The sequence below is a fragment of the Pleuronectes platessa genome, chromosome 11, assembly GCF_947347685.1.
Source record: "Pleuronectes platessa chromosome 11, fPlePla1.1, whole genome shotgun sequence".
Classification (NCBI taxonomy): Eukaryota; Metazoa; Chordata; class Actinopteri; order Pleuronectiformes; family Pleuronectidae; genus Pleuronectes; species Pleuronectes platessa.
In genome coordinates, this window is record NC_070636.1 from 9,098,545 (window position 1) to 9,122,590 (window position 24,046).

Here is a 24,046-nt window from a genome sequence, read left to right on the forward strand (position 1 = left end):
GACTAACCCTCGTCTGTGTTGCTGCCCACTGTCACAGGCTCCCACAGACGGCCATGCAGACATGACAGCTGTAGTGCATACTGAAGCCTGTGGTTCACCTTTGCACTAGCAGATTTCAGAAGTTGGCATGTATTCTGGTGTACCCTTGACTTTCACTGAGATTAGTGCAGACAAGCTCAAAAAAAGATTCCATATGGCACAATGAGGACAACGTAGAACCACACCAGGGCCTCTGGCCCCCCGATGTCTGGTGGGTTCTAGTCACGGTGATTCACTGGTGAGACTAGTCGTGCCTCCAGCTGTGCATCTAATGAATATTAAAATATATGTTTAGGAATGGAGAGATCTGACTCATTAAGACTTTATTTTTGCCCTGCTGCATACCTTCTCTTGACTTTTATCAAATGAGACAGTTTACGTCTTGCAGAAAGTTTCCTAAATGTCACATGTCACTTTTTCCAACCACGCAAAGCTCTTGGCATTTCAATTTTAAGTTCAGTGAAAAGGTTTTAGAACGTGGCATGATTGGAGATTAACATATTGTCCTCTCCATGGTAATAAAATGTTTCTTTAATTTGGAAAACCTACCGTACCAGAGGTCCACGATAGCTGAGTGAAGATACCTAATACAGCATTAGAATAATAACACAATTTAATTAAACACTGTTCTCAACCGAGCACAGTTGGTTGTAGGTCCTGGGCCGATTGTTGGCTACTATTAAGCATTTTTTTAAATCCCCTTGGTGTAGCAGATGGATTGGGTTCATCCACAGGACAGAGGAGGACGGGGTATTTAGAGGAAAGTTTCAACAGTGTTGTAAAATGCTGCATTTTAATTACATATTAAAATGAATTCAAATCAAGCCACACGACCTGAGCAACTGAAATCAATGCCGGTGGCCGGAACTACTACCTGCGTTGGATTTGATCTAATTTTGCATTCTACTGACCAGTTTAATTTGATTGGAAAATTGTCAGAGATGTTTTTTTACCTCTTTAACCATGCACATCACATGTAAACACCATTCATATGCAACTTATATAGACCAAGTAGACTTCTCCCACTACTTTGATTAATTTTGATAATTTTGATAATTCACACTCTGACTTGGAACCTTAGTCAGACTTCACACTGAGCAGATGGGTGTTGGACCCAGCCAACATGAAATATTGCTGTGTTCATTTTTGGCAATGACACTTGATGCCACACAGTCCTTGTTTGTGTGTTGTCTAAGATTCCTCAAGTGTGTTGCGTGACATGATTTTGCGTTCATTCCTAGAATGAGTCCTGTTTGCGCCTCATGAGCCGGTGACTGCCTGCAGGCTGGCTGCCTCGATTTTGTAGGTCAGATCCACTGTATTAAATACCTATCACTCAGACCTGCTTTTACGTTTTCCTTTCTAAGTGACTGAAAACATATTACTTAGCTGAGCGTGGATCTTTATCCCTTGGTCACTAGTGGACACTTGGATGACTTGAACTTTTATACGTTATTCTTCATAGTGCTTCTTAACGTAATGGATCCGAGATGGGTTCCCCAAATCAGTTTGTAAAAACTCAGTGGCAGTGGAGTAAACAAGGAAGAGGTCAGAGCCGCTGACATTTAGCTTTCAGCTTTTTAAGGTTCCTGTCTGGATTCACCCTGGCAGAAAAATCGATTTGAAGTGCAAGAGATTTTACATGGATGACATGAGACAGACAGACCTGCACGGGTTCAACCATGTATGTAAATTTCCGAAGTAAGAGATAGCTGCTTGGCTTGACTTCTGGCCTGGCTTTTTGTTCCAGCTCCCCACAGCGAATCTTCTTGTCATAGACCTTCTTTTGCAGAATACATTTTTGTGTTTTCTTGAGTGGAGGTTAGGCATTGACACTGTTTATTTTAGTGATTATTCTTTTCATTTGTTTGCTGTTTGATTGTTATTTAATGTCAAATATTTCCTCTTGAGTGACACTGAGGTTCTTTCCTGTTTAAAAAGTCAAGACAGATTAATGTCTTACATGCATTTGCTGATCGCCTTCGCTGTCTTGTCGTGATATCATTCTCAAGGTCATTTCCAAATCAGATGCACGTATCCATTATTCCAGAGGTTTTCTCTAACACTTACATGAATCACATAATGGTCTTGATGGTCCACGGTGGCCAATAAAGTCAATATTAGATACGTGACTGCGTTCATCTACTATCTCATTAGCTCTGTGAAATTATGTATTTATGACTTGTCACCATATAAAATGTTACCCCCTGGGATATAACAGTTTAATGTATTATGATTCAAAAGCACCACAGAGGGCAGCCTCCAAAGTGACCATACAGTTGTATGGAGCACAGAGAAGGCTGGGTATTAACACCAAACTAGATTTTAACAATATATTACTGGACTGGTTTGATATATTGTACAGTTTTTCAGAGCTGTTTCAGTGTTAAGGCGTTTGTTTTCCTGGATGTTTTCCGAAATCTGGGCCATTTCCACTGATGAAAGCTGTTCCTGTAGATATCCTCTTACAATTTTCATCCAGCTCTAGGACTCTAGGTTTGACCTTTATTTTGTCCAACAATATAAAAGTAAACACAAGCTGCTCTACCATTTTAAATAACCCTAAATGCAACACAGTAACTCAGATTATGAACTCCCTTTGAGACGCTCACTGTTTGGTGAACTGATAAAATCAGTTACACACTTTGTGGCATTTGCAAAAACATCTGAATCGCATCTGTGGTGCGACCCTTCAGTGAATGAGCTAAACAGGCCCAGTGGACAGAGAGCACTGCAAACGGCAGGGTTGTTTTCAGCAAATCTGGCACCTGTGTCAGTGTCACACATGCTTACCAGATTTCAAAGCAGCGAGGAAATCTACTCGTGAGTTCCAGAGAATGGAGGAGGGTTGTTTTTTTGATTATTTCTCATTTATTTTTATGTCTTTTTGTAAACGGGAGACATGCCCTCCCTCTTTATGTCCTCTCTGGAGACAACAAGGACTCAAACCTTAATTTACCCTTTCATTTTCTGAGCAGTCTACAACGGTACACCAAAAAACTATTTGAGGAATTACTGAAAAACTTCTGTTCTAAAACCTTGATCCCTGATTTGTAAATAAGACAGACTATGCAAACATAGCCAACAACTGTCAGAGTGTCATGTAAACTACACTTTGGCAAAAACCATGCTGGGTTCTGGGAATAATTTTGAAAGGATGATCAGGATCAGTCATGTTGGCTGGTCGGATGATGTTACACTGCACATGCCTGTAAACAGTGAAATAAAGCAATAACCATGTATACCAGGGACAGGGGAACACAATCTAAGTGCAGCTTATATTCACGACATCCGGGTCTGCTGCACGCTCATACCTGTTGAATTTCCAGTCGGTTGTCTCAGTCCAATCTAGAGCTGGATTGTTTTGACCCGATTTCCTCTGCCTCCCTCTCTACTCTGATAAATAATTAGCCAGCCTTTTCATGTAGCCGCAGCTGCTTAACTGAAATCACATGGATGAGCGACTGGAAGGAGATAAAATGTGCTCAGCCGGGCTCCACGTTACTAGAAAACCAATACTGCAGCTCTGATATTTGAAGATTCAAACATGTTTGCTCGAGTGGAAAGACATTTAGGGGAATTCAGTAGTGCCTGTAATCCAAACGCACACACTCACAGACACACAAACCTAAACAGGAAGAAAAACATATTCAGCTTTCTGTATTTGTCAGAGACTCAGCTTTCAATTCCGTCAGTCTGCGTACGTCTGATAGCAATTATTTTTGTGTTTACTGTCCACCAAAAAGGGACTCTTAAAATCAGGATGTGAATGTTCGGATGATAGGAAGCTGAAACCAAAAGCGGAACAGGCATTTCTGTGACAAAGGAAGTTGTATGAGAGGTAGGCCTTCAGGATGTGCTCAGCAAATAAAAACCAACAGTGGGATTTTATTAGATATTTTATACACGTAGGAAGATAAAACCTCTGTGTGGAGTCTGACAGCTACTCTGATCTTGATCCAAATCCTTGGCGTCTGTCGATTTCCAATTTCAGTAGTAATCGAGGGTTTTTAATTGAGGGTCATCTCCCTGCACACGTTATCACTCTGCCAAATGCAGCAGAGAGGATTACAGGAGCCTGAGTCTGCATTTAAACAAGCCTCTTGTCTGGTGGAGTGTTGGGTAAGTGCAATCGTCATCCTATGAAATTCCGAATACTTTCCTGATATTTGTCTAACATCAACTAGATTCAATCAAAACATTTCACATTTCATCTGTTCATTATAAGAAATACTGTCCATCAATGTAGACCGTCCATATCAAAGTTTCATCACCACTTGGCATTTCTCCTTGTTGCTTCTTTGTCTTATTTCCTCCCCCACCTTGTCGTGGCCTTTATTTCACCTCGGGAGGAAAAAAGCTTTCACTAAACCACAAGACACCTGTGTATGAATCGTCTATTTTTATTATCCACATTCAATATTCAAAATGCAGAGTCTTAATTTAGAAGCTCTCAGGGTACAATCTCTGACATAATACAAGATAATACCTTTTTTCATGCATCATGAAGCAAATGGAGGCTTCCAACAGTAGTGGTAGGAAGACTGGGTGACAGGAAGTAAAGGAGAAAAGACATCAGGACCAAAGGGAGAGTGATGAGGACAAGCAAAGGGGAGCGAAGTGGAACAAACGAAAAGAGAGAAAACTAAATGTTATGAATTAGGAGAGTAAAAGACAGGAAATAGCACGACATGGTTGACGTGAGCTGTAAAGGTTTTCAATCCAGAAGACGATCCATGGGCCATCGAAGCTCGCCGTTCCTCCGAGAGGGTGAGGCTCAGATCCGGATGAGCTTTCAATCAGTTCAAGACTTTCCTACAATTACATGACCTGAACTAAATAAATCCAACTGACTTGACCAATCCCGGCAGTTTGCCTGTGTGTAAAGGTAGATTATCAAAGTTTTCATGATGTAATGTTAAATAGTGTTTGGTTAGTTATAGAATCACTAACTACTTTATGAACACCAGGGTTCCTTCTATTCATATTTTAACCCTTTATCATATGGACTTTAGATCTAGATCCTGAAATTGAAGCAGTTTTTAAAATCATTTATTGTATTAGTTTATTTAAATTGCATTAAAGCACCAAAGTATGTGTTGTGTGAAATGTATAGCCTGCTGCAGGCATATGGTTTATAATGCATGAATTTAATTATTGAATTTGCTTAACTTGAGTGCTAATGTCTGTGCGTATGTCTGACTTGAACAGTTTAAGCACTTTACATTATTAAAATGTGTGATATTTCTTGGCTAAGCAGGTACAAATATCACACACTCTATTAAGGTTTTGTTTTCCTCCCAGTTTGTTTGTCTGTCTGATAGTTGTCAGGGTTACGCAAAAACTACTGGACTGATTACTACACAACTTTGTTAAAGGATGCGATATGTGTCAGGGAAGAACATGATTTTTCATAAGGGGACTGTTTGGTCATGATGGAAGTATACTCCCCCTATTTTTTACAATATTGCAGATCTTGTAAATGTATCTCCATTGTAAAAGCTCATCTTCACAAAGGATTTCACTTCATTTTATTGTTTATAGGCCTAACACATAATCACGAGGATCGTGTTTATACAGAGTAGTTGCAACCTCTGCAGTATTTATAAGTGAACACTGTTTTATTGATAATAAAACTTCAATGCAGCAGATTGATTGCAAAATGTGGCTGTGAGGATGTTTTAACACTTGGCCAGATGTCAGCCTGAAGAAGGAGCCAGATATTGAGTGAGAGATCAATTCCAATTAGTCAGTGTGTAGTAGGCCCGTCCCGAATACCATTTTGGGGGCTTGGAGGCTTCATTGAGAATTACCATCAAATATTCTAGGCTTTGACAGTGTGGGGGAGTGGGAGATGGGACAAAAGTCAGGCTAAGACACTATACATTGGATCGCGTGCAGCAATTTTAGATGCTGCAATAGGACAAAGCTATAACTTCCTCTTTTTTGGTGATTTGGAGATCATCTCAATTAATTTGGTTGATTTTTGCAGATGCTTGACTTTCATCTCGATAGTTAGTTGATAGTTGTGATGAATAAAACCAATCACATACAATTAAAGATATCTAACAGATTAATTAACATTGATCCATTCTTCCTGTTCACCATTTCATGAACTATTGGGTTTTGTGCCAATGCAGATATGATGATTCATATTTAGACTGTAGCATTTGAAAACTGATTTGGATGCTGATTACCATGGCAACAGACAGCTTTGAAGCATTTGGGTCAGCCATGATATGTACTGTTTATTTAATCAATCAGTTATGTTGACTTTTGAAGCAGTGCATCTTGGAGGAATCTTGTCCTAGTGAAATTATTTATGTGTATGTATATGAAACTGTAGCAGCATTAATTATTATTAACTTCTGTTTACCAATATATGGGAATATTTGAGCTTTAGGAAATTAATGTTTAATACACTATGCTAAGCAGATCGAGAATTTCATCCATCATAGATCTCTGACCTATCTTGTATGTTGAGGTATTATCTAATGGGTTTTCAGGTTCACTATGGATTCTCATGCAATTCTTATGATGTCAGAGCACGGTTGGCTAGCTGCATTTAACGTCCATTAATGGATGTACTGGCTGGGAGGTGGTTGTCCTTTGAACCACAGAGGAGGAGATGGTGCATCTGAGAGTTAGGAGGAGGAGGTAGATTGAGTTGGACAGGAGATGTTGTCCACAGCTCGGTTGGGATGTCCATGGCTGTCAAAAGGGGCGTGTGCAATAAGTGAGCCTGTTCGCCTGAATGTCCCGGCGGTGTAAAGACGCAGTTCTCAAAAGCTGTTGTAGAGACATTTCAGCATTGTCTGGGGTTGCCCTTTCACACATGCAGCATAACAAACTGGTAATGTCCATGTGATATGTTCTCATCTATTGTAAATGCTCTGTCTGGTTTAGGTGAGCTGTGGGATCTGTGCAGAGCATGAAGGTGACAAGCGCGGTTCAGCTGTGCTGCAGGAACGAGGGCTAGAAATGTCACGACTACTCACACATTACTGGACATTACATGGACTTACCACGAGGAAGCTGGCAGAGTAAAGTCCGTTTAATGTGCAGTTCAGCGGATTCAGACATTTGCGTTCACACATACAGCCCCTCTGGGTAATGTCTAGAAAATGTAATGTTGGTAGTTAATGTGTGAAAGCAGCCAGAGAATCAGATCAGAGAATCAGCGGAGGTACAACTGGTCTCTCCGGTAGAGACGCTGGCTCGGAAAAAACATAAACAAAGATCTTAGTAAGATTTCATGAAATTCCGCGGATTAGAAGGACGGCTCTGGTTGGTCGGTGTCTGGGAAACAGCTTGTGTCACTGCCGGCTTAAAACTGGCTGATGTCTACTCTGTACCACTTTGTATGAATGAGTATGAAATGCAGAAACCAAACTGCCTAGTTTGCATGAAATCTATTCATAGGCGCCATTGTTGAACTCTCTACATCAGTCACATCTCTGCTGAAAGGTGAAGTCTTTGTATTTTCTTCAGCCCACTTATTACCATGCACTGTTGCCATGCTGTTTTTCAAAGTTAAGTGAATGGCTCCTTAGCACGTTTTTCCCACAAAACCTTTCAAAAGAGAAATGTCCGGCGGGTGTTTTCTTTCCTGACGAAACAATTCACTTGTTTTTGAAACCCCGTAGAATGGCCTCATTCAGGGGCCCCTGTGCCCTCACGTCTCATGATTGACAGCTGCCCTTGACTCCTCCATTGTATCTCACAGGAGGATCATGGATGTTGTGGTCTTGTGAGGGGTGAGGGCTGATGAAACTGCCAGAGACGTGGCAAGCTGGCAGTCTGTTCTCAGGGGATGGCAGCACTCTCACAGAAGGGTAATTACCCGAGCATGGGGGAGATGGGCAAATGAATTGATTTCAGCACCTCTGAATTAAATATGGTCCACGGAACCTGAACAATCCACAGGCTGCTTCACAAACGAACCCAGAACCATTCACAGAGCCCACATGACAAATGTGAATACACATGCTGTTTCTAATTGTGAACTGTGTGGAATTGTAGAGGGGAGGTTTACGTATTTGTTTTCAGCACCACTGAATTAAACATGCTCCGAGGAATGGGAACAATCCACAGGCCGCCCACGCCATGAAAACCCTCTGCCGTCCAGAGGGGATTTAATACGCACAGGATTTCCATGCATGTAATTTAACTGAAATTTGAAGATGATTCACAGATTGATCTCTGAACTGCTGAATTACACACGCTTCAAGGAATGGGGACAAACCAAAAGCTGCATCCTTCCAAACAAGATAAGATCCAGCACAATCCACTGGATACTTTCCCCAAAAAACCTTATATATATATATTTCCAAAATGCCAATTGTTATGCTGAGTTTTATTTTTAGAGACGACAGTGTCCTGAATATAAATTTGGGCTACGTGTCTAAAGCTAATGTTTAAAATCCCCATCCGATTTGCAAGATTTAGAGCTGTGGACAAAAGGTCTGTCCTGTGCCTCCTGTCTGCCCCTTTAATCTTCTTTAGAGTTTCACTTGCATCCGTTTTTTAATCTGGACCTCTGGCTGGTTTCCCTCTCTGGCATGATCTTCATTGTTTTTTGCTGCATGGCAGAAGAAACCTTTGTAGATTTTAATTTGCTTTTTGGAAGCTGTCTCCTATTTTTGGTTATGTCTATCATTTGAGAAAATCATTACGTAGTTATCCTTGTCTGGAGTTTGTGTTGCTAACCTTGTAATTCATTCAGAATGAGAGCGTTACAGCTGTGCACCGAAGCAGGTCTTCTCTCTCTCCCTCTGTCAGTCGTGAGAGAAAGTGGCTCAGTGAGTGACAGGCTGAAAAGTGGAAGCAGAGCTGTGTATCTTAGACCTCGCTCATGTTGTTCAGACAAGTTGAGGTATTCTATATGCAGTATGTGTGTCTTTGACTGGCACCACGCATGTCACAATGTGACCCCTCTCGTCAAGCTCTCTTTTGGGACTTGTCACAATCCACTTACCACTCCGACATGAATGGCTGAGCTCGTCCACTGATCTTATTTTTCCCTTAAGGGAGCCCTGCATGGAGTCAAAAAGAGGGGCCATTATTATCCTGAGCTTTTGAAACAATTCATTTTATTCAAACATCCTGCAGTCGTGTGTCACTTTTTGTGTGCATGTAGACAAATTGCATTCATGTATCTGAAAGTGTGAATTTGTAAAACATTCTCTGCAATTTCAGTTTTGTAGCCTAAGAAATATTTTGTCCATGTGGGGAAATATTTTGTGCACGGATATTAAGTAGAATTTCAAAGTTTTTAAGGGGATCGATACAAGTTTTAAGATAAAAGATTAAAGTGACATAGTACAATATAATGCATTTGGTATGTCTATTATATACAGTATTATGAATAATTTATCTGATCAACCATAATATGTAAAATCAAATGAATACAATATACTGTGAATGTAATAGGAAATATAAGTCAAAGACAAAAATGTAAATTCCTTGTGTCCTTAACATTTCCACTTGTGTGATTCAGCCTGATTTGATTCTACAGTTCGGAGGGCAGAGCACATCAAGAGCATGTGATTCCACTTCCTGTGATGCTGTTGAATGATTTCATGGCTCTACCTGCTTTGAGAAAACAACCTCAAGTAACACATACAAAACCTCATCAGAGAAACTGCAAAATACAAAATGTGTGTCAGGTTTTCCCTTAGAATTTGGCTCAAACACAGAATATTAGATATTTTCTGATAGGCAATGTACGTATTGTGTCTCTTTTGAGCACTGGACGATCTCTGTGGGGCTCAAAACTCGGACAGGGATCTCGAGTGCTCCAGGTCAGCACAGGGAACCTGATGATGACGGTAAAGAAGCCTGGCTGACAGGAAGGAATGGCGTCCCATCTCCACGCTACCCCTTGTGCTCTGAGGTGACGTGCAGAACACCGCTGTGTAGCCAGGCGGAAAGCTGCCCTTTGCGGCATGAGCTGCCTGGGCCCTTTGGCTCTGCGCAGAGAACGCACCCCAGCACCACCTCCGCCATCCATCTGCAGCTCAACATAATCTGCAGCCTCCTGCCGCAGATCTGACACTGGCATTGTTACTCCCTGCTGCTTCCGCTCGCTGCTCTGGTGTCACTGGTCAGTTGCTAAAGATGAAGATTAGAGGCGATTAGACAAAGATGCTGAGGGGTTATTTTTCCTCGCTTAATCTCACTAATACTACAAGCAAACCAGGTCACTACCCTTGATACTTGCTTGATGCCTCAAGGATGTGTAAATATGCCTTTGTTGATGTGTAGAAACACTCCAGCAGTGAGCAGAAGAGGGAAGCCCTACTGGTGCTGCTTCTTCTGGTTCTGGCTCTTCTGGATTTTCTGTAACTTCTGCTGCTAAGCTCGATTGAAATGTAAAAGGATATCTGCCGTTACCTGGTTCACAGATGTGTTCTTATCTTCCCTTCTTTTGCGGGTTGAAAATCAATATTTAGTTTCCACTTGAATATCAATTTTCACTTTGCAACTCCCCATCGCTCCCCATAGCAGTCGATCATTGGCTCATCAGTAAGAAGCTGATGAGCATTGATGTTGAGTTACTATTTGCTGCCACCTGCTGGTACTTAGACATGTTGGGTTTAAAAAGCCTCTGATTCAAAGGACTTATTAATGTCTGTTCAACATTCAGACATTAATTAGTTGACATGTTGTTGGTCAGGTTTTAAGAGAATATTTTATTGTACTATTTATTTGTTATATATATTTAGGTGGTTGTTAAAGAGGGACAGGAGGGATGGGACTGAGTGAGCCGCCGTAGACCTACCTCGTTGTCAATGTTTATATTCGGTTTGACCTACTTGGCTGTTTTGTTTGCCGAGGTTTATTTTAGTCTTATGATGTATACACTCTCCAGGCAAAAACCCAGAGAGAGATGTTTGCGAATAAATCAAAAAATGATTTCCACAAGCAGCAGCTAGACTGCAGAGAGAAAGCAAGAAAACTGATCATATTATTCATTTGTAATGTTTTTACAATGGCAACAGTATTCGATATGTTTCTTCATTTCATGAGTAAAGTTGAAATGTTGAGTAAAGACTTGATATTTCAAGATAAAATTCAGACTGATAAGAATATATCAAACTAATAATGTTGGCACATTTGACTTTCAAAATGCAGTTTGATGATCAGTGGCGAATGAAAATTTTCTGTTCACGAGAAACCACACAAACTTGAAAAGATGGAACAATGGCAGCTGGCATCAGTCACTCCTCTAACTTGATTTAATGTACTCGAGGAGTTGACATTTTGACTTTTATTGTCCTCTGATAACCTCCATAAACCCATTAAACTGTGCTGCGGATCTGGATCAGGGGGCGAATCCAGGGATTTGTATTCCCTTTGTATAAATGTGCGAGATCCGTGTGTTTTTTATATTTTCACCATTTTCTGAGAGAATAATTCACGGATGTTGATTTAAACAAATCAAGCACATTTAGGGGACTTATATCTACGAGTTTATGAAACGTGGAGCAGCTGGATGGAGTTAAAGGCCTTGGCGGAGGTATAAGCTCTATGGAGTGCATTCTAGTTTAGTTTGTTTTATTCTCAACAAACAAAAGGAAAACAATCGTTCTGCCCTTTTTTTCTCATGCCTGACCCAAAGATGTCGTAGCTACCAGTTTGCTAAAGAGCAGATTTTAATGTTTGTATTGTTACCTTTAAAGAACCTCATGCCCCCTAGACTACATTGTTGAAATTACCCCACAACAACTTGAACACAGTCTGAGCTCCAGGGGCTGGAGCCTACTGACACTTCCCATAAATACACACATACGTGTGTGTTCATTTCAGAAAAGGCCCAACTGAAAAGAAAGAAATTCTCCATATGGGCAGAGTGATGCATCATCGGTCAATATTTAACATCTCTTATAAAAACCATATTGGCCTGACGCATCTCTTTAAGGCTCCTGCAGACATAAACACTCAGGCACACTCTCACACAATAAGAGGTGGTGGTTTATTTGAACATGTGAGTCAGCCGGTCCCTGTGGACTCCAGCTGGAGAGGGTAGAACAGCCCCACCCAGCAGCGTCATGTGTGGTTGCTACTCCCCCCCCCAACCCCCCCAGCCGTCCCTCAACCAAACTCCCCCTGATCTGAGCGTGGTGAACACCCCTCCCCTTCACTTCAGGATGTCCTCGTCCCCCTCTCGCTGAACTCAGTTGAGTTTCAGAACTAAGCCCTTCACTTACTGCAGCGTGGAGGAGCCGAGGAGCAGCTAGTGCTGGGGGAGCTACTGTTGGCAGCCAGTTGCCGGTTTGTGGTGAGTGTATTTTTATGTTTGCACTGGAATGTGGTCCTCTGGTTGGAACCGGTCGTTTTCTGAAGATTCATTAAGGGGAAAATGTCTGTTTATTTAGACATGTTTGAAAGGACAACTTTGTGAGTTGATCTTAAGCTTTGCGTTTGAAAAACTTAACTTTAAAAACGATTGTTCTCATGTGATCTTTTGAAACATCATTCAGAAGTCTGCTTAAGAACTCTGGTCTTTTAAGTCAGTGATGTTTATGAAATGAGATATTCTACTCAACTAAAGTCATAAAGTGACAGTTGATCTAAATAAAGTTTGCGGATACTTACAGATGAATGACGAGGCTTTTTGAAGTACATGTGTTTGATATGGTTTTCAACTTGGGATTCCTTTTTACCAAAATAAGGACGACAAATGGGATATAATCATACTTTACAGTCTATTTGGTTTTTATTAAATCTCTGTTTGGCCAAAATGTTCAGATCAGTCCAGATGTGGACTGCGGAAGATAGTTTCTGACAAACTGAATTCATGTTTATTCTTTCTGAATGTTTAGTATCAGAGCAGTTGTCAATCAAGGAAAATGTGGCTCTATAAAGCTTCAGATAATCTTGGTCTTGATGTCTGAGGCCAGTGCTGCTTTCGACTGCTCTGCTTCAAAGCAGCATAAATCCAAAGGAATTAGTTGCTGATACTTTGTGACCCAGTTCTTGTCGCCTTCAAGGACGAGACGGGACACAGAAACTGTAAAAACACTCATTAGCCCATTTGGGCCCTGGGGACATGTGGATCTTTTGTCTGCCTACGAGATGCTCAGCGCCTGAGAAATGTGACACTGCACTCTCCTCTTCTAGCCTCTGTGGTTTATGTCCCATGCTGAAGTTTTGGCTTACAGACCATTAATTTGGAGACAAGCACGCTGGAATATTTCCCCCCAGAAACAACCGTTCTGCAAGATGTTCTGGCACAAGAACGGCACATGTGTTGTTTATTTGATTCAACAATTGGGGGGGCATTTTGTTGCTCAAATGCATAAGCTGTGTTTACATTCATCTGTAAAGGGGGACATATGCAGGAGCCATGTCTTATAGGTGCTCGATATCATGTGGCCGTGTCACAATAGGCTGTTTATGTGGATCAGCGGCCGACTGAGGCAGAGGAGCTGCAGCAGCCAGGCACAGCGCAGAGTGTCTCAGTCAGCCTCAGCCTCTTTTCTTGACTGTATGAAAAGCAGCCAGATTTCAAGGCCTCTTTCGACCCCGGGGCACGTCATTTACCAAATGAATGGCTCTCTTTACTGGACTGTTGAGCCTGTCACAGTCTATCATGCCACGAGACAAGTGAGCCCCACAGTATTACTTTTCACTGCAGAGGCTAATTTGCATACCTTCAGGCTGTGGCATGACCTAAACATAATAATAATGGTAGTGATAATGATGCATTAAACAGTCTGCTGGGTAGTTGTTACTGAGGGTCGGACACAACTTGTTTTTGGTTCTTCCAGTGTTTAAGAATTATGTGTAACAGACTTCCCTCATGTTGCATTACGCACAGTCAAATCTCTTTTTATTTTATTTGTTATATTGTCTTTAATTCGTTGCGTATGTCATGATTCACTTATTCTCGCAGCTCCTGCTCACACAGCAGCAGAACCTACTGTATAATTGGACACTTGATTCAGTTAGGTTCAGTTCAATTCAACTTCATTCATCACATTTTTCTCTGTAAGAGCAGCAGCTTGTTACGCAAATCAAAATGTGCACCCAGACACAAAGCAGAAGAGAAAGACAGACAGACAAAAAGAAGGACAGAAACTAAACTGTAAAGAAGTTATATCTCAGCTGGGGAGAAAGCTCATAGGTTTGAAAAAAAAAGCTTGTGTATAGCCTGTAAACATCCTGACACATTTGGAAATACATGTGTTTACATCCACTGTCACTGAAACTTTATTGGGAGAATTCAATCCATCTATTATCTATATATCGCGGGGGGGGAATCTGATCCAAATGACATTGGGGCGAGAGGTGGGGTACACCCTGGACAGGTCGCCAGTTTATTTCAGGGCCTACGTAAACACATTAGAGTTTCCAATTAACCTATAACCCCAGTCTGCATGTCTTTGGACTGAGGGACGAAGCCGGAGGACCTGGACAAAACCCACTCAGATACGAAGGGAACACTCCACACAGAAAGAGCCCAAACAAACTGTGAGGCAACATTGCTAACCGCTGCACCACCAAGATAGTTAAAATGTGACTTTCTGCTCTTGTTGACTTCTTTAGTGTGTTTTTCTGGCCCAATATCTTTACTGTTATGGTTCATTTTCAAACATCTCCTCTCCAGACACAGCAGGCAGGTGCCTTCAGTACAAAGCTCTGAGCACTACCTGCCCGGCAGCACAAAAAGATGGACAAAGTAATCTGGTTTAAAATGCTCCTTGGGGGTCATTCTCCTGACAAGGAAACAAACCACCAGCTCATTGAGTTGATTCTGGTCTCAAATGTCACTAGGTCATTAAATTCAGCACATTTTTTCTGAAAGGATAAAGGTCGTCTGTCGTCTTCTCACATGGCAAAAGGCACGTACCTTCAGCTCACACAATGGTAGGAAACTTATCCAGGAGTTTTTGCTCGGTGTCAAGACACAGGCTCATCCGACTGAGTGACTCCGCTCCTTGTGATTTACGGTAGACTGAGCCGTGGCCTCCTGAGCCGACTCCTGATCACTGCAGGAGAGCTGAGTGAGAGCTGCAGCTGCGTCACACGGTGCTTCCTCTGGCCAGGGGGTCAGGTCTGAGTGGGGCTGAGGAGGTGGAACGGGTCAGTGGGCAGGAAGACAACAACCCCACGATGTTAGAGGCAATATCACAGCAGGATGTCTCTGATGCTTTTACTCTCCTGGTGCCTTATCCTTTGTTTCATGTCTGTTAGTGTTAGTGCTTGCCATACTAAAGGTTGAAACAATGGCTTATCATGACAGTGGTCAGTATTTACAGCGCTGGTACGCTATATGGCATCTAGCTCAACCTCTGTGGGATGTCGTTTTCCTCTTCTCGTCTGTGCTTATATCTTTACGTGTGTCTGACTGCTTCTTATCTTTTGCAGGATGGCTCAGTGGGGAACTTTGATGACCTGGCTCACGAGTACTCTCAGTATTACGGCACCTCCCTGAGCGACGTGTGTGAAAGAATGGAGGAGCTGCGCAAACGCAAAGTGGTGAACGATACAGAGATGGTAAACTTCATGTCATCACTTAATGACTTTAGTACTTTCTGCATGTCATCTTGCTGTTTTGCCATAATTTCTGTCGAAATAATAGTTTGACATATTTTTGAAAAAGGCTTAAATACGAATGTCAGGAGATTCTCCGGAGTGCGGTGCACGTCTGGAAGCAGTTTAAAAAACGGCTACCCTGTCTCCATCAGAAAGTGACACAATCCTCCTACTGCCACCTATAAAACTCACTAATTAACACATTCTTGTGTATTTATAAAGTCTAGCTGTTTCCCCCTTTTTCCAGACTTTATACTCAGCGTAGACAGCCAGCTGTTGGCTGTAGCCACATACAGAAATTAAAGTACTTTTAACTCTTGGCAACAAAATACTTACTGAAATTTTTGAATTATTTCTTATTTCTTCTGTCTTATTAATGCGACATATAAATACCAAATGAAGAAAACATCCCTAACGTTTAGACACCTGTTAATCTTTCAACAGAGACCATAGCTGTGTACACCGCTGTTATTCCATTGTGTGGGCTGTCTGATTCAGCGAGACGATTATTATTTCTATTTCTGTGTTATGATGACACTATAATTTACTCCTCGACTTCCCCTGCCTGTGTTTTTCAGGGAAAGTTTGACTCAGCGGCCACATCAGTGCAGCTCCGCTCTCAGATCCAGGTGAGTGTCCAGCTCCTCTGTGTGTCAGACCTCAGGAGAAGGGCGACTTCCTCCGTGCGTCAGCAGACAGGCTGATAAGAGCCCGAGGAATTGCTTTGTCATGACTGTACTGAGCCAAACCAATCGTAACAAAAAGTAACATCTGACTGACCTTGAGACTGTTCTCGCATGTTACGGAACAGATGTTAAAATAAGGTCAAATGTGACCAGTGGAGTGTTTGGGGTTTTCCTACCACTGAGATTTGTATTTTTAAAATGCAACGGCGTACAAACAAGAGGGTTCATAACAAGTTTTGTTACCTTCTAAATGATTCAGTCTGTATACTTTTTCTGATACAAAGTTTCTTTCTTGGAAAGGTCATAATTTACAATCACCATTTCTTCTGTATTTATTTATATTCACACTTTTTCATGTCTTGAAGGAATCCCTTGGACTCCGCAGCACCACGTCCACTCCAGAGACAGAAAGAAGGTAACAAGTTATTATTTTTGGAGATGTTGGAGATCCACAACATCATAGTAATACATATTTACACACAAAATAGATCGAAGCATCTGAAACAGTACAGATACACTTGAGACTATTTTAGGTATTGGTAAATACTATAATTGATTATAATAAACATATAATTTGTCCGGATAATGTGCAGTCTTGTGGGACAGACTAAATACTTCTTATTTATTTAAATCATATCAGTTATAGAAGCAGAGATATCGTGTTTCCTCCTGTATAACCTCTGTCGCGCTGTGGACACGTGCGTTTCCTTCTGGAGTCCAGTCACATTTATGAAGCATCTCTGTGTCACCACCTCTGAACTTCCTTCCTTCCCTCCATTGTCTGTTTTGAAGGATTTCGAATATTAGTCATATTTTTTGTCACAGGAAAGCTGAATACGATGAAAGAAATGTACTGATTTGATTAAGTATCAAAAACAGAACATTGAAAATTTAGCAATAGGACGTTGTTATTGTGAAATCAGCTGGTCATCAGAACCTGAACAAGAACACAAAAAGGAAATCTTGAAATCTCACTTGCCTGCCCTCTAGTGGGGCCAACACATACTGCTTGAGAAAGCTGATGCCCTCAGAAACAATATATTTTTTAAAGTAAAAATATTTAAAGGAATAATTATTACATTAATAAATGATAAGTTTATATGATGTATTTTCTTCCTATTCTTCCTATTTTCCCCTTTTTTCAAGTCTCTGCTTTGATCAAGGTTTATATTCCCTTATTCACATAATGCACAACTTACATTTTGTATAAAGTTGGAGTTATCTGGTTCTAGTCCTAGTATGTGTGATGTCTTTAACATCATCATTAGCTGCAGGAAAATGGGAGCATGTGAAACCTTTTGAGAATGTTACTGTGATAAAGAGCCACACAAGCCAATTAGATTTTCATAAAAATATTCACTGTCTCCCACAGAATCTTTTTCTTTGTGGAATCTAGTGGAGGAAAGACTCTCACTTAACAATCCTTAAAATAATCCACTGTTTGATTATAACAGTGTTTTGATGGATTTGTTATATATGTGTCTTTCACCTGCTGGTCTTTTAAAGAAAATCAAAAAGCATCTAGTTCAGTGAAACCAGAGTAATAAATCATTTTGGTTCCGTATGACAAGACGGCAAATCCAGATCTGTTCAGTGTCAGGAAATAAATGACTACGCCATAAAAGAATAATTAATTTAGAAAACACGCACAGAAAATGATATTTTAATAGATCTGTGGTCGGGGGGGGGCCTCCGTTTTGTCTGTGGACAACACGACCTGCACCGGACAAAACAACTGTGAGAGACAGTCGTCCACAACAAACAGCCGAGAGATGAAGACAGATAGACAGACAGACAGACAAAGAGAAAGAAAGAAAGAGGGAGGGAGGGGGAAAGTGTGCAGGGAATGCAGAGGCCACGTTAGCGCTGCTGTTGCTGCAAAACCTCAACTGGACATGAAAAGGCTCTATTGTTCCTGCGATGGCCGTAGAGCACTGACCTCTGTTCATCAGCCAAGAGCAGCCAGTCTTTTTCATCTGTTTTGACTACTTTGATTTGCCTCCACTATGGTGCCACTGTCGTGAGGGACAGTGCGCTTTTTGTGATTTCTATTTAGCTCCGTTTTTTTCCCTTTTTAAACTGACGCAAGTTTGGAGGATAGAGAGACATGTTGAGGGAGATGGTGAGATAACAAGGAAGATGAAGAAAATAACTTTGGAAAACAGGTACTGGTCTGTTCAGGGAGTGGATTCACGATTTGAACTCTTCAATTGAAGTAAGTATTTTTGTTTCTTTGTAGGTTTCCTGTGCACAAATCCAGCTCTGATGATGGATCATCTGGAGGTAAGATGTTTTTTCTTGTGATCTTAATTTCATAAATGCTTCATTGTAAGTAACAGTTTGACGTAACTTCTCATATTCTTTCATGCAATATTAAAACATAAGAATATTGTTGACTTGTTTGCTTCAGTGCTCCAGTGTGTGCTTGCAAGGATTATTAAATTCAACATATGTTTTTCTTTGATAATAGCAACAACAATGTGAACTGAATCTTTTAAACATTACTTAACTTCTTGCTTTTTACACTTTAAAGAGCAGTGTACAGAAGAATATATCATCATTATTATTGTTTACCTCCTACCCTGGTTACCCGTTCTGTTATTCTGCTGTTTTATATTTTGTATTTTTTGCCTTGAAATAAAACTGAATATTTGTTTAATGTCTAGGAAAATTGGATGGAAAGAGAAAGGGCAAGTCTATTTGGCAAAGTTTCCGCAAGTCACAGAAAGGGGTGACGCGTCAGATTTCAAAAGGTATGTCGAGTTAAATACACAAGAACCTGCTCTACATGTTGACACACTTTACCCAGGACCATAATACAACTTTTATAAGCACCTAGTTGTGTTTAATTCTGTTCAAGTGACATTTCTGATCTTTTGCCTCAGGCTCAGGTGACGTCGTTGGTTTTGTGGCCAGTGAAATTACCATGAGTGACGAAGAGCGCATCCAGCTGATGATGATGGTGAAGGAGAACATGATCTCTATAGAGGAAGCCCTGGCACGGGTATGGAGTCATGCATCCTGAATTATTACAGCTGCTGTTTCATAACTTTCAGAGTTTACTGTGAAAGGAGGATGATGTCATTGAAGAAATGGCTCAAAGACCAGATCTATAAAGTTTTAAAATCATTATTTGTATAGCTGCTGATGGGTAAATAACAAACCTAAACAGGTGGCAGGTTTCACAATCATGTTTACAGTCATCTTCTTTTTTTTGCAGCTGAAGGAGTTTGAGAATCAGAACAGACAGACGTGCAGGTCTGATCCCACAGAATGGACCGATCCCTCCAGTCCCATCACAAATGAATCACTCAGCTACAGCGTAAGTGTCTAAGCTCCCAGTTTAAGACCACTTCAGGCAGCGCGTCGGGCCTGAGAGACTCTGACCTACCGGTGCCAAGGCTGCCGGGCTGTTGACAGCATCTCTCTCTCTCTCCCTCTGCCCCTGTCCCGGCAATGAACCAGGGCCCCTCTAAAGCCCTGCAGCTCAGGGCACTCTCCCAACTGCAGGCCACTGGGCGGACTTCTATTCATCGCTGTCAAAGCGCTAACCCCCTATTGTGCTGCAGTGTGCGGGTGGATTCAGCACAGGGCCCTGTTATGCAGGTCGCAGCTCTTTTATGCCCGGGTGGGGTGATTAAGGGGGCTCAGGTTCAGGGCACATTTTTCTGATTCATCTGGATGGCCCAACTATTTCTCTCTGCTCTGTGTGTGTCTGTGTTTGTGTGTGTGCGTGCGTGTGACGTGTGTGTGTTCCCCTATCACTTTCTCATTCTGTGTGATGTGTGTCACTCCCTCCCCTGTTGTTTCGGCTCTTTGAATACCATCTTTTGTTGCCATTAGTTTGTTTTTATATCATTTTATTTTATTTGCTGGGGAAAACAGTCCTTGTCACCACTTTATTTTCTCACTTAAAAGTAAGACTCAAATGTGTTCACTGTTTTTTTCTAACCGACCATCATTTCTAATTATGGTTAAGGTGATTTCCGAGCAGCTCACATTTTATTTTCCCACGTACAGAAAGCCTTCTCTGCTGTGTTGTGATGCAGAGCATGTGAGACAGCTGGTTGCATTGCCTTCCCCGTCAGCACTGTGGTTTCCTACCACAGTTTTATATTAGGCTGCAAGTACTTTCCACTGCTGGTTCTTAAAACTGCATCTGCAGTACGTACAGAGCTGAGATACTTTTTATTGTCATACGAGATACTAGAAATAGAACAATTATTAAAAGATACCTTCAAATGTGTAGCTTATGAACTTCACCTGATTAAGCAGAGCAACATTTTTAATAAAGAGTGATAACCTTTTATATCCAAAATATTCGGCCTTACAACTGAGAGTAAAGAATAAACCCCCAGTGTTTTTGTAACTACAAAGCTCTGTAGTAAGAATGAAAAAGTTTTACAAAATAAAAGTCCTCATGTTTTCTTTCTTCTTTTTTTCTTGGTCAGCCTTGCGACCTGTCAGACAACGATCAAGAAGAATCCGTTACGTTCAGGAGGCTCCATAAACTGGTCAACTCCACCCGGAAGGTGAAGAAGAAGCTGATCAGAATTGACGAGTCTAAGAGGCCTGGAGCAGAGGGTACAGACAAACACCCCCGTCACCACTGACTTGATCTCATGAAGCACAAGTGGATGTCCCAGCCATCCTAGTTTTTTAGGTCTTAGCAGAAACGCAACAATGTTTTCACTCATGTTTTATGTGATTCTTGTGTCTGAGTGCTCAAGATTCAGTCTGTGGATATTTTGCTATGCATATGGGAAAGATTAAAAGCAAACAGGTGTTCAGAGCAGGAACATACTGTGTAGTAAAAGTTAATCGTGTACTCGGGCCACCATAAGGCTGATTGTGATGCAGAGTCTGGAGAAAATATCAGTAATTTTCTTCCATCTAATTACAGCTTGACCAAACATATGCTCTGTAATAACAGTGTTTAGCATTTCTTTTCACTTGCTGTTGAGTCTGTGTCGGTATAATTTTCTCTGATGCTTTTTCTGCATAATTATGGTAATTTTCCAAAATAGTTTGATTTGCTCAGAAAGTTAACATCCCATAGAACTGGCCTTGGCTGACATGACTACTGTAGATAGATCAGATATTTACCAAGAGTGTATTTGTTTGCATGAGATGAGTCTGCTACATCACATAATTAATTCCCATGCACTCTTTTCTTTCTACCTACACAGAGGGCCTGAACACAGACGGTCTTCCCTGTGAAGATTCTGCCACCTCCCTGTACTCGGGTGTGCTGAAGAAGCCTGCAGTTTGCCCCATGGACGTGCTGGCTTCGGCTCTGCAGGAGCAGCTCATATACGACCGGGACTCTGACAGCCTGACCACCTCCCCCTCCTCCAGCAGTCTGGACACATGCAGCAGCCAGAAAATCTTCCAGGCCCTCAGCAAGTCCAGCGAGAGCCCAGTTCATCAGGAGGCGAGTGGAAGGGGGGAGGCGAGGGAGGCAGGCGAGGGCAGTGCCTCTTCGTATTCTGAAACGGAGGGCTGCAATGAGGAGGAGCTCCAAATCACTCGCTCGGTGACCGATGGAGAGCTCCGTCTCCGTATCCTCAACCCACTCGGCCACCACGGGGTGAGTACCGGAGCCCCTACTTCCAAAAAGAGTCTAGCCCTAGTTTTAAGTTACTACACTCCACCTAGAAAGACCCAATTCACCCACATGGGAAAGCCTATGCCTCAGTCATCACCGAAAATCCAGCTGCTCACAGACACACAGTGATCATACATATTAAATCCTCTCCAATCCGTTTTTCTAAATCCTGCAGTAATCACATCAATGCCCAACAAAACTGGAGCGAGACAGTGTTCTCTGAACCAATCCCCCCCTGAGTACACTGCTCCGCCACCTGCACCGAAATGAAGGGCCGAGGTCAGCCATAGTTCAATTCATCACTCTGATAGTCTTCCTGCACGGATATTCCCATGCATATTTATGATCTAACATTGTCTGGTATTCAGTTCATGGTCGTATAATTTTAACATGTTAGTAAATAGTTCTAAGAAATCAGGAATACCTCATGTGGACCTGTGGTCACCTGAGCTGCTGCAGGACCATTTGGGTCAGATACCCACTGCCAACTGGGGGGTCATGGAGAGACAGAACCAGCAGCTGCTTCACCTGACGAACATTTGCTGCTTTTCATTGTCAATTGTGACACTCATTTCTTGTAATAATTGAGGTCGGACTTGTGACTCAACTTGGATCTGAGCAGGGATGTCTTGGGACTGAATGTTTAGTGGCTCTTCAATACTTTGGGCTTCTAGAGATTTTAATCCTCGTTTTTCACAGTTTACAATTAATCTAGAATCTAAAAATTGTCACCTGAAGCCTTATTTTAATATAATTTAAAGATTGGGCCCAGTAACACTTCGATGTATTCAGTATAGACGACCCCTTTAACTACATCACTGATTTGAGGTTTCCCTTTGTTTTCACAGAGAGCCTGTAGCTTTGGAGGATTTGACCTGACCAGCCGCTCGGTGCTCACAGTCATGCCCGGCAGTGACAACACCGTACGTTACTGTCTTTCCGCCTGCATTTCCATCGATTGAATCAAGATGAATGTGTTTGTTTATCTACTGCTTCTTTGCATGTAATTCAGAACAAACATGGAGACGGTGGAGTGAGAGACTCAGTAAAGTCTCCACCAACATCGCGTATTTCTCTGGGCAAAAAGGTCAAGTCTGTGAGGGAAACGATGAGAAAACACATATCCAAGAGATACCAAAGTTCTCTGTCTGAACAGGTGAGACCAGTCCCGATCTTACATTAAAACACTGTGGTTCTGCCACAATATTTTGAAGGTAATAAGTAAATATTTTGTTGTTGTTGTCTTCTCTGTATTTTAGTCGAGTCCAGATCGCATATCCAGCTGCCCTCACTCACCTCAGGTAGACTCGACCTCTTTGGAGAAACCCAAACTGAAACCAGGAGGGTCTGTAGAGAGTCTGAGGAGCTCCCTCAGCGGGCAAAGTTCGATGAGTAAGTCAGTGTGTTTACAGTGTGTGTGTGTGTGTGTGTGTGTTTTGTGTGTGTGTAGTGGGCAGATCTTGGTGTACTAATTCAACACAAATAATTCTCCAGTGTTAGTTTTAACTCGGCCCAACTCGGCCCTGCTCACCAGACGTCTGGTGTTTATCAGACAAATGTTTTAACGGACGATAAATCCCCTCTTGGATCATCAAAACCTTTTTTTGTAAAACATCTGTCACCTCTCAAAATATTCTCAAGTACTAACAGAGCCGTGTGGTTTTGTGCAGGTGGTCAGACGGTGGGCACCACTGACTCCTCCAACAGCAACAGAGAGAGTGTGAAGTCAGAGGACGGGGAGGAGGACGAGCTGCCGTACCGCGGCCCCTTCTGTGGACGAGCCCTGGTTCATACTGACTTCACCCCCAGTCCCTACGACACCGACTCCCTCAAACTGAAGGTGCGACCACTTACAAAATCCCCAGCTATGAGCGGATGTGTTCTAAATAAACCCACACCTCACTCGTGGTTTTCCTTTCAGTGTGGTGACGTCATTGACATCATCAGTAAGCCGCCGATGGGCACGTGGATGGGGATGCTCAACGGCAAGGTCGGCACCTTCAAGTTCATTTACGTGGATGTGCTGAACGAGGAGGAGGCGAAGCCCAAAAAGACACGCAGGAGGAGGCGGGCCCGGCAACCCAAACCCACCTCAGTGGAGGAGCTGCTCGATCGCATCAACCTCAAAGTAATAAAAAGAATAAGATTTAAAAAAAAAAAAAAAAAAATT

General features: G+C 41.9%; 1 protein-coding gene across 3 annotated transcripts in view; it reads left to right on the plus strand.

The window, feature by feature from the left end:
* The window catches only part of LOC128451338 (SAM and SH3 domain-containing protein 1), a 49,689-nt gene that overhangs the window by 21,500 nt on the left and 4,143 nt on the right, over positions 1-24,046 (plus strand). Inside the window, exons 1-15 of one of the 3 annotated variants that reach the window (XM_053435131.1) lie at positions 3,891-4,161; positions 15,415-15,543; positions 16,161-16,211; positions 16,634-16,683; positions 18,508-18,551; positions 18,935-19,021; positions 19,154-19,272; positions 19,489-19,590; positions 20,720-20,852; positions 21,458-21,858; positions 22,725-22,799; positions 22,889-23,032; positions 23,136-23,268; positions 23,547-23,716; positions 23,798-24,004. In XM_053435131.1, coding sequence (XP_053291106.1) covers positions 4,093-4,161; positions 15,415-15,543; positions 16,161-16,211; positions 16,634-16,683; positions 18,508-18,551; positions 18,935-19,021; positions 19,154-19,272; positions 19,489-19,590; positions 20,720-20,852; positions 21,458-21,858; positions 22,725-22,799; positions 22,889-23,032; positions 23,136-23,268; positions 23,547-23,716; positions 23,798-24,004 — 1,914 coding nt within the window. In that variant the 5' untranslated portion in view covers positions 3,891-4,092. Of the gene's footprint in view, positions 1-3,890; positions 4,162-12,165; positions 12,323-15,414; positions 15,544-16,160; positions 16,212-16,633; positions 16,684-18,507; positions 18,552-18,934; positions 19,022-19,153; positions 19,273-19,488; positions 19,591-20,719; positions 20,853-21,457; positions 21,859-22,724; positions 22,800-22,888; positions 23,033-23,135; positions 23,269-23,546; positions 23,717-23,797; positions 24,005-24,046 lie in introns of those variants that run through there. The other 2 variants (XM_053435132.1, XM_053435130.1) reach the window with 2 other exon arrangements.